Genomic DNA, 15,149 nt, shown 5'->3' with positions numbered 1-15,149 from the left:
TTTTTTTTTTTGAGAAAAATCAAAAAAATTACACATTAATGAATTGCATAGTAGAAATATGTTTTTTCCCCTATCCCATAAATCATCTCGCGACCCCCCCCCCAAATTAAATCGCGACCCCCTTGGTGTCCCGAGCCCTAGTTTGAGAACCACTAATCTAGCAGACTTGGGCAACGGTTAATTCGAAAACAGTTTCAGATCCTTGAACTACTCAGAGATGTGCTCGGTGTTATGTATCACACTCTCAAGAAGATTGTGTCAATTTCAACACACCTGTAGCAGTAGTTTGGAACGGTGCATTTTGTTCAACACACACTTAAAGCTGCACTAGGCAAGATTTTGATGTAAAAACACACCTCTCTTATCAGCCTAAATCACAAAGTGGGGCTACAGCAGAGAAGAGCGTCCCATCCTAACGAATTGAGACCCCTATATATTCCCCCTATGTGTTTTATATGAAATTTTGGGTGTCAGATATCACCTAGTACAGCTTTAAGATGAGTTCATAGTAACATGCTATCAAAACATCAAGTGTTGAAAAATGACTAGACAGAAAGATGCATGGAAAATGACACATCCTTGTACAAGTGATATTTCTCTTTGGTGTCACACTTTTCTACTTTTTGGAACACATGGTTTCATAAAAGGTCAATGACTTATACTGGCCACTTTGAGGACCTGAAGTCATCACTTATTTGCTTCCATTTTGAAATAAAAAAAAAAATCCAACTTCACAACAAAAAATCTAATATGTCAAAGTTGACCCAGATAATCATGTTCTATTCTATTTCTGGGGTCAAACTTTTCCAGCCTTTAGTGTGTCTGTGCTAAAAAGTGGAAAATGTTCTCCCTAAGTGATCTATCACTTCAAGTGTATCTTTAGCTAGTGATGTGCAAGATAAGCCAAATCTAGCACTTTTTCATTTTTCTCCACATTTTTGAAAAATATTCAACACTTAAAGGATGAGTCATTTTGGCATTTTCAGTGCATCCATGTGTCTTGTTTTGGATAACAACATATACGAATAGCAACACATATTGACACAATATGAGATGGTATTATCAAGTTTCGATGAGAAGTACAACAGATATGTGTTGTCCCCAGTGCTTAATTTGTGCCACCTCGCGGTTTTGGACTACCTGCATTCCGGTACCTATTTGCGTGGACCAGGTGTTATGCCGAATTCTGCATCCCCGCCGAGAATTGCATCCCCACCTGATTTCTACTGCAATTTCTCTGGTAAATGGTTGAAGCCATTGCAGTTTCCTTTATGTATGATTAGGACGTCTCATAGTAGCCTATGTGGGCACAGTGCAGTTACATCTTTAGTACACTACTTGAAGGGCAGGTTTGTAAAAATGAGCATTATGTAGCCTATGCAATAATCAAATATTGTTCTAGGTCCCCAGTAGTCGGAGCTCTAAGGTCATATAGTTGGTCATTTAGTAATGTTTAGGCTGTTGGTCTACAGTAAGCTGTATGGCTGCACTGAGCACCACTGTGCCTCCAATGCACTTGTTGTCTTGATATGTTCCGGAACCTTTTCCCTCCACACCGACTCTCTGGAACACCGACCACTTGGTGTTCCAGGACCTCATCATGTACAAATTAAGCACTGGTTGTCCCAAATTAGACTCACAGATGTGTTGAAAATTATTATTATTTTTTTTTTCTTAGAATGAACAGAGTTGATATCTGGAGGCTCAATGTAAAATCAACAGTGGATTTATCTTCTCTGAGGTGCATTTTTAATATCCTCTATGCCTTTTTAAAGATGTCTCTTACAAATCAGGGATCACTACAGTACCCGATGTAGAAATCCACCGCTCCCACTCCTGGGACTGGAGCACTAGTGGAAGCAGCAGTGCAGCAAGGATGTAACGTGGGATTTCTATGATCGTCAGCCATCGTTTATAAATTGATACAGATTGCCGGCATAAAAGTAAAGGTCAGTGTGGAAGTCTCTTCAAGCAGTTTTAAGGCATTTGCTTGCGACATTAGCTGCAGTTACGTGAGCCATATTTTTTTCATTCTGAATGAAAGAATTCAGATTGAAGATTCCCCCCGCAAGTGTTTACATGACCGCAAAAATAAAAGGAAACATATGTCTAGATAGAAGAGAGTCTAGATATTCCAACCAAAGCAAGTGATCGGAATGACTGTTTAAATGACGAAATTTTATCCATTGACCGGATTATGAAAGGGTTATACCAGCCCTCTCAAATGGAAATTTCATTCGGAACGGGACGGTTTATTCCGATTGAGGTGATTATATGAGTCATTTTTATTCTGATTGGGCTCCTATTCTGATTGCTAGTGGAATAAAAGGCTCCATGTAAATGCGGCTATTGTGACATTTTACAGGGCGTGTCAGTCTGAAATATCAGGCACTGAACATTAAAGGGAAGGTTCAGTGATTGTAGAGGCCTGTCCTATTTATCACTACCCATGTCTGCTATGATAACATTCAAAACATTTTCACATCAAGAGTTTTTGTCTCAGCACCAGCCTCCTGTTAGCATTTGTTAGCAATGCTAGTGCAAGTCAATAGGATATGAAACCACTGCTTTCAAAATCCCATTCAAGTGCTTTGAGCAAGTTCTGTTCCTACTATTACATCAGCTATGGGAGTATATGGAACGGCTTGCAAGTGATTTTAAGAGGTTTGGTTTCATACCCCATTGACTTGTGTTAGCATTGCTAACAAATGATAATAGATGGTGGTTACTGATTTCACAGAAAGGCAAGCTGTAATGAAAAACCTTTTGGCACATTCTGAGAGGGAGCTTGATTAGTGATTAATAGGGTTAGACTTATAAAATCACTGAACCTTCCCTTTAAGTCACTATTTGTTCTCCTAGTATTTTGAAATGACATCCCTCATCTATTTACATCTATTAGTCTCTGTACCTAATATACAGTGTAATCAGCAGAAAGCAGAAATGCTATACAAAAGTGTATCAAGAAATTAAGAGTTTTTTTCCCCCCAAAATGCTTGTTACAACTGTTGATGTAATAACTTCCCATTAATGTAATAAACCATTAAGGGAATAACAATTTGCAGCAAATAATGCCATAATCTGGCTAACCTAATGATTTCCCCATTAATGTAGGCTAGTACATTTTTAACATAATTATTACACTATTGTTGTTTATTACATTAACAGGAAGGTTGATATTTTTGAAATATATGTTAACAATGATCACCAAAGACTCTCTTCCATACATATTCATATTCATTCCTTTTTCAGATGTAGCACCATAGTTAAAAAATCACATTTGTGAATGGGTGACAGTTGTGGACTGAATTTGGACTATTATTACAGTAGCAGTTCAATGATTTTGTTTTTAAAAATGTCAATCTTCTCATTATAGTAATAAAACCCAAATGATAATTAATATCATTATTCATTATCATTAGTTATTAGCAATAACTAGCAGGAAAAAAGTTATGTCATTAGTTACTGGGACATTTACTACATTAATTATTCCACTATTAACTGCAAATTGTTATTGCAGCTTATTATATTAATAGCAAGTTATTACATTAGCAGCTACAACAATGTTAGACATCCACTGCTTGGGTTCATTTCTGAATGTTTCAAACTCAGATATGATGACATCCTCAAAAATGTGATTTATGTTCGATTTTGCATTACCTAATCATGTTTTCAATGACTTTTACTTTCACGTCAGCAATCATATTTTAGCAGTAGGTCTTCATTTTCAATCTCATTTTGGAATGAAGCATTTCTCTTATCCTGTGTGCCTCTTGCTGATTAACCAATGCACCATTATAATGTAAATCCTAAGGACAAAGTACTGTGTATCTGTAAATGAGTGCACTGAAAAGCCTGACCATTCAGTCCAATGCACAACCAGCCACTCTCATGTGGGTGGATGCTGTGACTATTGAATGTCTGATTGTTGTTTTTTACATTTTTGTATATTTTTTCTACAGTACAAAAATACTTAAGAATCTGATAGTTGTTTTTGTTTTGTTTTGTTTTGTTTCCTCTCTAAATAAAAGAAGAGATTATTTGTGTAAGAGGGGGTCCGGAGGTCTGCAGCTTTTGGTCTTCGCAAAACCGCACACACACACACACACACACACGCCTGACATACACACTTGCAGCCCCTAAATTATATAGGATTTACCAATTTACATATTCAAATATTACAGTGGTTCAGTATTGTTTTGTGGAAATTTTACAAAAAGAGCATTACGGTACAGACTGAACAGAAATACTGAAGAGACTGAAACACACACACAAACACATATCGGTCTCACTGCTCCCCATGGCTTCTCCAGGAAGTAGGAAATTGAAGCCAGATCAGAGAGGTAGGGGCGAAGCCACACACACACACACACACACACACACACACACACAAACGCATACACACACACACGTACGCATGAGTAACACACAGCCCTCCTCCCGGCTTGCTACATGGGAACGGAACAAAAGGAAGGGGTCTGAGAGCGTTCAAAGTCATTTTGTGTGTGTGTGTGTGTGTGTGTGTGTGTGTGTGTGTGTGTGTGTGTGTGTGTGTGTGCCTGCAACAGCGTTTCCTCGCCTTAGAACACGTATATATGCCTATGGCTCCTACTTGAGATGCCAAGTGGAATTATGCTGTTAAAGCTTCCCTCTCGTTTATGTAAGAATGGAAATTACTGACTAATAAATGAGTGTATAGCTCATTTAAAAAGAATCCAACAAGAAATCCAACTCTCATAACAAAGGAAAAAATCCAAAAGAGGCCAACCGATGCAAAAAGAAAGGACTGATATTTATTCCCATAACGTAGAAGCTGAAAAAGTGTACGTTTGGATATATCCTTCATTTTGCAAAACTATCTGTACATTTTCATTGTTTCACACAAAATATAAAAAACTACATTTAGCATTTTTTCCACACAAAACTCTCCAAACTAAAGTCCATGCTCTCAAAACAGTTCACCCAGCTGTCTAAACTCTTTATAATTTCCCAAAACCGATCAGTACCATTTAACTAATAGTCATGAATACATTTGTATTGTTTTCACACCAATTACAAAACTGCATATATCATAAATGCTCTGGCCTGACAGAAATGAAAGGGTTGATGGGGAATAAAGTGGTTGGTTACAGCAGTAAACTTGTTTGTGGCTTCTTCTGAAACACATTGTGATTCATCATGTTCATCAACACGTCTAGACAAACCCATAAACCTGTCAGATATGACATCACACAAACACGTAAAACTGTCATCACACAAACATGTAAAACTGTCAGATATGACATCACACAAATCCCTGACATGTGAAACTGTGAAATATTACATATCGTCGTGAGAAACAGACTTACTGTAAGGAAAACGTTTCATATACAAATAATGGTTAAAATTCCATAAAATCAAATTGTAGAAAAGGATTGTGGAACTTTCTGATAAACATGTTTTATCATGAGTATTCATGTGTGAATATACTGAATGTATTATCTTACCAATAGATGTTTGATGTGCGTGTTTGATGTCAGTATTTGGTTATTTTTATAAAGATGTGATCATTGAACCCATGCATCTAACACAAACCTCCTATAAAAACCTCCATTCATTAAATCAAACAGTAATGCAATAAATAACGACATGCTCCTGCAATCACACACACACACACACACACACACACACACACACACACACACACACACACACTGTCTTATCATGCAGACTCCCACACCTAATACATCAGCCATTTGTGCCTGTAAGTCTGACCTTTGACCTCCACTGCCCCAGTATTTCAGAGATAGCAGCCTCAGTGTGTGACAGGTCCAGTTCACCACAGTGCTACAGAAAGCTGTGCTTCTATAAAGGCCGATTCCAGTCTTTAGAGAGTGTTCAGCTCTCTTACTCCTGGTTTGTTTTACAGGCTTGTGCAGTGACAGACTCTTTACTTTACTTACTTAAAAACGTGATTACTGGGGATGGGACGATATATTGAAATTCGATATATCGCGATACAACAATGTATATCTCACTCAAATCTAGTAATTATTGTTCGCGCTCAAATGACACCCTCTTACTTACCGTCCCTAAGGTTGGCACTGAATTTGGCAAACGGGCCTTTATGTTCTCCGCCCCTGCAGCCTGGAACCACTTGCAGACAGATTTGCAGCTAGATGAGCTGATCCCGATTAGGGCGTTCAAAAATGTAGTGAAGGGTCTGGAGGCAAATTCAATTGGAATTTGTAATCGCTTCCTTAGCTAGACCCGTTTCCTCCTGTCTGTCTTTTAGGCATAATGATTCTGTGAGTTGCTACTGTTATGTTTTGTTTTATGTGCTTTTAATGTTTGATTGTATGTTGTTTGGAACTCTTTTATTGCTGCTGTCTTGGCCAGTGCTCCCTCGAAAAAAGAGATCTTGTAATCTCAATGGGACTCACCTGGTTAAATAAAGGTTTAACAAAAAAAACAAAAAAAATTGACCATCACAATTTCACAAGCTCTCCATCCAAATGATATTATTGTCACTTTGTAATGACATTTTTAAATTGTTGTTTACATTCTAGCGAGCCAGTGCCATCGCTAGAAAGATTTGTGGCTCAGAAATAAACGGAATTCTGCACAGTCAGACTTTGTTGTCATTAAACTTTTATTTATTTCAGTATTGAGATTTGACACACAAATGGTAACACTTTCCAATAAGGGTCACTAAGTTAAGGGTTAGTTAATGATTAATAAGCATGAACTAACCCTTAATTAACTGTTAACTAATGTGTAATTTACTAATGGTGTTCATGTTAACTAAGGTATTAATTTATACATTATTTAATAGTTTATAAAGATGACTATTAAATAATGTATAAATTAATACCTTAGTTAACATGAACACCTTTAGTAAATGATTACCAGACACATTAGTTAACTGTTAATTAAGGGTTAGTTAATGCTTATTAAGCATTAACTAACCCCTAATTAATGTACCCTTATTGTAAAGTGTTACCCACAAATTATTATAATTATTATACACTACTATTATACACTACTTACAATAATGATTGAAAATCACTGTAACACCATTCCGACTCCATTCGCCTTCATATTCTATGAATTTTGGACACCAAGCGATCCGTGAGTATCTGAAGTTGTATTTATTGTTTGGGTGTGCATGGGTGAATACTTTCATCATGCTGTGTCAAATTATTCTTTAACTTTAGTCATGAACAAACCGTAACCGATTAGATTTTGAACGCAACAAAAAAAAAAACAGATGGTTCACTCCCATTCAGATTGAGACATAAATCCTTTTTTGGGGGTTTTTTCGTTTGTAATACTCATGATGATTCAAATTCTGTAGAAGATGATATAGCAGATTTATCTATAACACCCCCCCACCCCCCCACCCCCCTCTCCATGTTTCCAAGATCCTTCCAGAAATGAGTCGACACCGGCCGTAGAGAGTAGCTGTATATGGCGATGATTTGCGTTGTCGGCATGTTTATGTGGAACTGTGGCCCCCGTCTAAATGGCTCCCCCCCGGGCCCCCGCGGCGCAGATCGGCTCCCATGGGCCCGCCACTTCGCCGACAAGTTCCAGATGTTTTCACGCCGTTACACGATGGCTTCCCAGGAACACGTTTCTGATAAATGCAAAGGGTCATTTAACGGCCATTTCACTGTCTGCTGCGTTTCAATGAGTAAGAAAAACACACACAACATAACTGCAGTTTGGGTGTTTTTTTTTGGTTTCCTTACTCGAACTGAAAGTTTGTTGCTCAGTGAGTTTCATGGCGCTCGCCTTTGAATCCATTGTGGTGACTTCAAAAACACACATCAAGGAGCAAATAGCCATTCTTCTGTTGCTTCCTTTTTGCAGATGCGTGTTTGTGTGTTGTTGTTGTTGTTGTTTTTCTGACAACAACAAATACGAGGTCTAGATCAGTGATTCTCAACCTTTTTCATATCAAGGACCCTAATTTAGTCCACATCAGAGCCACAGACACCCATTTGATGAGATTTTGTCTCTTGGACCCAAATCTGAGAAATTCTTATTGTTAGATATGATTTTGTCCATAATTCCATGACTATCTGTATTGTAGGTATAGAGAGATAACAGAGAAACATCAAAACAGTCATTCTTCTACATTCTCTAATTGTGTTAACTTCTTGTAAATGAAATAATGCTGAAGTTTAACAATTCATCAGTTTGCTGGGGACCCCCTGGAACCCCTTCAAGGACCCCCGGTGGTCCACGGACCCCACGTTGAGATACCGGCGATGGAATCCGGTAAAAACTAAAATGTGATCAAATATCGTCTCACTTCAAACACAAAACCCAGAGATCAAACTTAGATTTCGGTTATTTAAAACATATTATAACATATATGTTATAACAGCATAACATATTATTTTAGCTTTTGTTATTTGTTGGCTACTCTCTAAGGCAGGTAGCAGTTTTTCCAGCAGCATTCTGACAAACACTTCCTTTTCTTTCAGCCCAAGGTAAATAGAGTTAACAAAGCAAAAACAAACAGTATACCAGACTTCCTGCATTTGGCAACAAAGGAGCGTAATCCTGGAAGAGAACTGCAAAAAAACACATACACCTACTCTTTACAGTCACCTCTTCCAGTACAAATTATAAAGGAAAAAATCCCCTTCATTTGAGAGTCTTTTATTAAAGAGCTGGAACATAAAGTGACTCCATTTGAAAATTAAACTGAGGATTATTTTTGTTTACCAGCTCCTCTTAAATTCTTGGTGCTTGGGTTTCTTACATAACGCTTGTCCACATGCCTTCTCCAGTGTTACATAGCAGAACTTCCCATCCTTATGTTTCCTCTGGGCCCTCTGTGTGTGTGTGTGTGTGTGTGTGTTTGCACTTTTTCCATAGCACTTTACATTAAAACAAACCAACAGTAAAGAAGAGAGTTAACGTTACTATTTATTGGCCAGTTTTCTGGCAAACAGTAACACATCAAAACAGAAGTAAAGCTGTCTGTGACCTCCCATGTTCTCCTGCAACTATATGTTGTCAAACACAAAGAGATCTTGCATTGGTCATTACAGTAAATAATGTTATGTCAAGTTATGTTATTACCACCATTAACTAGATAAAAACTCGGTAACACTTTACAATAAGGGTCACTAAGTTAAGGGCTAGTTAATGCTTAATAAGGGTTAATTAACAGTTAACTAATGTGTAATTTACTAATCGTGTTCATGTTAACGAAGGTATTAATTTATACATTATTTAATAGTTTATAAAGATGACTACTAAATAATGTATAAATTAATACCTTCGTTAACATGAACACCATTAGTAAATGATTACCAGACACATTAATTAACTGTTAATTAAGGGTTAGTTAATGCTTAATAAGCATTAACTAACTCTTAATTAATGTACCCTTATTGTAAAGTGTTACCAAAAACTCTTATCTATTACTGGGCTACAACCAACTAAAGACAATGGCATTAATTTGTGCTAGTGTTGCTAAAAGTCTCTCTCTATGCTAACGATGCAGTCATTAATTCTTACCATTTTATTTAATTTTTTAAAAAAAAGTTTATTTTATTCAAATTTTTAAAACTGGAAATGCAATCCATCTGATAACATTTTAGTTTTCCACGCATTTATGAATAATTTGGGATAAAATGTAAATGTAAATAAAATATTAATTCAATAACCCAATATGTATTTGCATTTTCATGTATTAGTATGGACATTCTCAAACTGAAATCGAAAAAGCCATTACATATTTCATTTTCAGTGACTTCAAATGCTCATTCAAATTTGAAAATTAAAACGCAATAAATCAATTGTAACTTATTTTTCAGTCACTATTTTTTGCCGGCCATGGACACTGGATGCAGCCAAGTGTAAAAGTCGACATGACAAACAGCATGGCAGGCTAACAGGATCAACAGTTTAGATTTGCTTCACCACCAATCTCAAAATACATAGTTTAGATAGGGATCAACAGGCGGGGGGGATGATGTGTCCTCTCCTGACATGTTTTCTCTGCTCAGCTCCACCTCTGTCTGTCTATGGAACACTCATCTTTCAAAACTACACTGCTCACCATGTAGGGCAGTATAAGACAAAGACAGTGGGATGACATGCCATTTGCTTTAGTTCTACTTACGGATAACATCATTATTTGTGCGATATAAAAAATATATTTATCATTAAAAATAATGATTATAATTTCTGCAAAAAAAAAAAAAAAAAAAAAAATAGGTATACAATCCCTTTTCATGTCTCCCTGCTCGTGACTTCATCAAAGCCGTTGTAGGTGAAGGGGTCCAGTACGGGGCTGCAGGTCTCTTGAGCCAGGCAGGCCATCCTGTTGTTGTCGCAGCTCTGCTCGCTCCCCGGGGCGATGTACACGGCGTCAGGAGAGTGGACGGACGGGTCCTCGTCGAAGTAGTTGTGGGGCCGCAGGAGGACCCCGCCCCCGTTGCCCACGGTGACCGTGTTGGGGATGTCCTCGGCGTGGGGGATGTGGAGGAAGCCCGTGGTCACCCAGGCGACCAGGTCCTGAGGATGGCAAAAGGAAAAAGAAGGGATGAGCTAAGGACCGTGGACTACGTTTGCTTTATAGATTTTAGGCAAACAATACACACACACACACACACACACACACACACACCTCGTTCTCGATGCTTTCATTGTCTTGAATGTACTTGCTAAAGTCGACGGCTGGAGTCCACATGTCGTGTTGATTGTACAGACTTCCGCTGGTCTGCTCCAAGTCCTTATGCTTAGTGATGGCCACCTTATATCTGGAGAGAGAGAGAGAGAGAGAGAGGGAGAGAGAGAGAGAGGGAGAGGAAGGGAAGCAGATGGAAAAAGACATGGACACAAGAGGGAGAAAGAAGGGAATGGGGGAAGAGACGAGAGGGTGATGAGGACAAAGTGTGATGTGGCTGAATAGTCGAGAATCCCTGTTGTTTTTCCCCCCCTCCAAAATGGTTTCAATGTTAAAGCCACAGGATCGAAAGCGCAAAGCAACAATGAAACATTTCCAATTTGACATAAATTTACAGCATGACGTGTGCCACCGTACAATCTGGCCCCATGGACCTTAAACTACTCACCTGGCCCAGGACATGGCCCTCTCCTCGGGCTGGCTCTCGGGGAGGTGGTCCCCGGTGAAGCTGAAGACCTGGAGCCGGTAGGAGCGCGGGTGGCCCCAGCGGTTGGTCTGGTCGCTGGCGATGTGGAGGTAGCGAGGAGTCTTGGTGTCGTAACGCAGAGCTGCCTCCTGTGCCAAACAGAATAGAAGAGGCATGTCAGGGGCATTTCCTGTACTTGACAACAAGGGTGGAAGTAACAAAATGTCATTTACACTTGCTATCTGGGATGGAGATGGTTATATGTAAATGAGGTGCTTTATAGGGTACTTTCTTACTAGGGTATTTTTGTAAGTTATTCTTCCCTGCCACCCCCGCCACTGGGTCCGTCATTACAAACGCAGGTCGCACGGCCAAGCTTTGTTCAAACCCACAGAACTTTATTTTAAATTCTAGTCAAGATAACAAGGTTTCCAAAGACACCAAATGTGTCATGCTGAATTACAGGGAAATGTGTATAAAATGATGCACAAACATCTAGATTTTTTCCATTTGATGTGATGGTGCAGCCATAAATACATGCCGTCTTTGTGTTTGAATATTTCATTCAATATAAGCAGCTAGAGCTTCAGGAAAGTGTTGGAACGATCAGATAAAGAATATGAATGTGACATTGTTGTACAGTTAGGAATTTTGTTTTTTTCTAACTTTGAAGCTACTTACGGGGGAATTTAAGGGTAATGTGAGTCTGTGACATGAACATGAACTCTGAAATGCAGAATACATGTTGTGGACAGGAAGTATGTGAACATTGCCTTCCTACACCACAAACTGGATTATGTGACAATAGACACAAGCTGAAAAGTAGCCAACGGTTAAATTTAGGCAGCTAAAACTTTGGTTAAGGTTAGGCAATTAAAACAATGTTTTGTGAAGGCACTACTGCATGTTTCTAGCTGTGTAACGTAATCCTTTTGTGGTGGGGAAACTTATCTTGGGTAAAAATATATCTGAATACAGGCTGCACACTTTTTAGCCCATATATATCAGGCTGTAATTAACACTTTCCTATCAGTGTCCTCTATATCAGTGATTCTCAACCTTTTTCAACTTAACTTTATTTCAGACACATAGGTCCATATCAAGGACCCCTTATTTAGTCCACATTAGAGCCATGGACCCCCATTTGATGAGATTTTGTCTCTCGGACCCAAATCTGAGAATACTTTTATTGTTAGATATGATTTTGTCCAGAATTCCATGACTCTCTGTATTGTAGGTAGAGAGATAACAGAGAAACTATGTTCAAAATACTCATTCTTCTACATTCTCGAATTGCGTTAACTTTTTGTAAATGACATAATGGTGGAATAATGGAAGTTTAACAATTTATCAGTTTGCTGGGGACACCCTGGAACCCCCTTAAGGACCCCTGGTGGTCCCCGGACCCCACGTTGAGAACCACTGCTCTATATGATCTGCAGTACAGCAGAAACACCATGAAAATAGTCAGTGTTATTATGTTAGTACAGAAAGTAACCGTGCACCTGTTCTGTTTTGAGTTGTTTCTCCACCAGCTGAGGGATCATGGCGTAGCGTTCAGGCATCCAGGGCAGTGACACATTGACAAACTCCATGTCTTTGGTCAGGAATACATTCTTCACTCCTAGAGGGAGATGGGACACACAGTTTACGTGCGTGCAGTTTATTGTTCACTTACTTCTCCTGCAGATTGCCCTTTTATTACACCATGCTTCCATATCCTGTCTCAAATATGCATGCAGACACACACACACACACACACACACACTCATAACATGCTAATCTGACTCAATAAATCAGTTTTACAGTACATACAGATCATACAGTTGTATGATCCACAAATGTTATATTGGTGTTCAATGTAGACTGCAAGGTGTCATTGATTTGTGAAGTTATTTTCACTTAACTGCATTTACGAATAGTCATAGTCTGTGTCACTATATTATTTTCTCTGGATTTCTAAAAAATGACATTTCCACATGCTCAAGGTGCTCCACTTTCCTGCTACACTCACCCAAAACATCAAGGTCTACTTTGAAGTTAAGAAAATGCGTGTGGATATTCCCGATGACGTTTTCTGCCACTTGGTGCCCATATGGTAAACTGCCGTTCACATTGAAGGAAGCGGTGATGTAGCCGGTGGCGTGCACCTTTGCCTCCACTGAACCACTCTGGTAGAAGATGAAATCCCACATGTAGTCGTAGTTTCCTATGGCTGTGATCGTCCTGAACACTAAGGCGCTGTTGACTAATCCTCCATAGCTTTGGTAGTTACTCTCTGAGAAGTGTCTCCTCAGAGGACGGCCGGTGTCATGCTCAAAGACGCAAATGGAGTTTTTGAGACGACGTGGAATGCCAGTGTCCATAAAGTGAAAAGAGTCGATGTAGACGGCCGAATAAGGGCAGTCGACCCCTCGGACCAGCTCGTAGGCAAACCGCCCGATACCCATGCTGCTATCGAGGAACTTGGTGAGCATCATATGTGGAGTGACGGAACCATAAACCGACATGGCCTCTTGAACGCTGAGCTCATAGATGATCCTCTCCCCTCTAAAGCGGACATCAAAAACTCTCATCCCTGTAAGCACGCTCAGACCGAAGGCGAAGCTCCAGTCGAGGTAAGCGACGTGGTTGTTCTTCACGCTGAATCGCTGGCCTCGTACGTAAAACTGCTGGGGTCCGATGCCCGTGGGTTTCTGCTTGGGTTTGAGCGTCGCGAAATTTGGCCCAGGTTTGTAGACGATTTTCCTCACAGTTCCTGCCTCGTATTGTTCTTTCAGTTCCTGTAGGCTGTTAAAGTATTGACCATTATAAAGCACTTTAATCACACGCCAGGACGAAACATCGGTGCTCTGGTCATCAGTTAAGATCTCAAGCCCCACTGGGTGGATAAAGAAACCCTCCACATTTCGACAGATTGATAACCACGTCTGTCTGTCTCCCGACTTGACCCCTCTGGGCATACTGTCATAGAAAGTTGGGTTTGAAGCTACATCAGGACCAAAACTCTCAGTCAACAGTTCGCTGACTGGTTTAAGCACTTCACTGATGAAAATCATTTTGAATACGTACTCCACTAAATGTACAGGACGTGCGGCCAGAGGGATCTCCATTTTATACCTCTCGAAGGTGACATCTCGGTGGTAGGTCGGGTTGGGGAGAGGGCCCACAACATATTCCTTTATGTTGCCCTTACTACCATGAAAAACCACTGCAGTCGCCTCTCTCGGTGGTTTGGGCCCCTCGTTGTCCAGATAGCGCAAAGTATTCCCTTTCGTCGGCAGGGAGAGGTCAATCAGATAAAGGTAATCAGTCGAAAGAGGTGAAAGCGGTTCAATTGATATGTTCGTTCCTGGGATCTTGGACATATAGTCACGCACCTGAAAGAGCTCCTCCACCGAGAGGTCAGCAAAGACGTCGCTGCGCTCGTTGTGCGCCGCAGGTGCGATCGGGTTTACGGATTGCGCGGGGCACTTTGGTGTATGCTGGGTATTGAGCCATATCAGGACACCGTTACCTATCAACGAGGCAATCGCTACGAGAACCAGAAGACATGTGAGGACCTTGCAGATCACTTTGGAGACCATTTTGCTGCAGAAGCATGAGAGTAATAGTTGAGGAGAGATACCGGAGGCTGTTTAAGAACCCTGTGTAAAGGGGTGAGGCCATTGACTTCAAGGGCTTTTTTTACTACCCGAGAGGTGTTTCTTGCGATAAGAGTTGAAGGTTGGACCAGCGGCATAGATGTTATTACCCACTGCAGGACCAAACAAGGTTATCCAGGGTATTCAGCCTAGTCATTTATCCATGAAACTCAAGTTCTGATGATATGTTGGCAATTTAGGAATTTAAACCTTTCCACTGCTGGACTGCTGGAGTATAAGTCATTGTGGATGAGACTGTCAGCTAAATATAATGCAATGAAAAGGACAGAAAGGTTAACACAACCTCATGCAAAGAATTCATTGCTTCCTGCAATGAATTCTGGGCCACATGAAAAGGTGTGACAATGGTCACAAAAGGTTGCAAGAAGCCTGGGATCAGTAGTGC

The 15,149-nt window shown here is 39.9% G+C and overlaps 1 protein-coding gene across 1 annotated transcript; it reads right to left on the bottom strand.

The window, feature by feature from the left end:
- Positions 1-10,236: 10,236 nt before the first annotated feature.
- Positions 10,237-14,686, bottom strand: LOC139667489 (primary amine oxidase, liver isozyme-like). The gene is made up of 5 exons (XM_071546964.1): positions 13,114-14,686; positions 12,605-12,723; positions 11,082-11,248; positions 10,634-10,766; positions 10,237-10,521 (listed from the first exon to the last, which is right to left on the bottom strand). Exons 1-5 carry the CDS (start codon positions 14,684-14,686, stop codon positions 10,237-10,239), a joined length of 2,277 nt encoding a protein of 758 aa, XP_071403065.1.
- Positions 14,687-15,149: the final 463 nt, after the last annotated feature.

The sequence above is a fragment of the Centroberyx affinis genome, unplaced genomic scaffold (assembly GCF_046629955.1).
Source record: "Centroberyx affinis isolate AG114_WGS23_722 - 3 ecotype Tasmania unplaced genomic scaffold, CSIRO-AGI_Caff_v1 ptg005558l_1, whole genome shotgun sequence".
Classification (NCBI taxonomy): domain Eukaryota; kingdom Metazoa; phylum Chordata; class Actinopteri; order Beryciformes; family Berycidae; genus Centroberyx; species Centroberyx affinis.
This window is presented reverse-complemented; position numbering and strand designations above follow the sequence as displayed.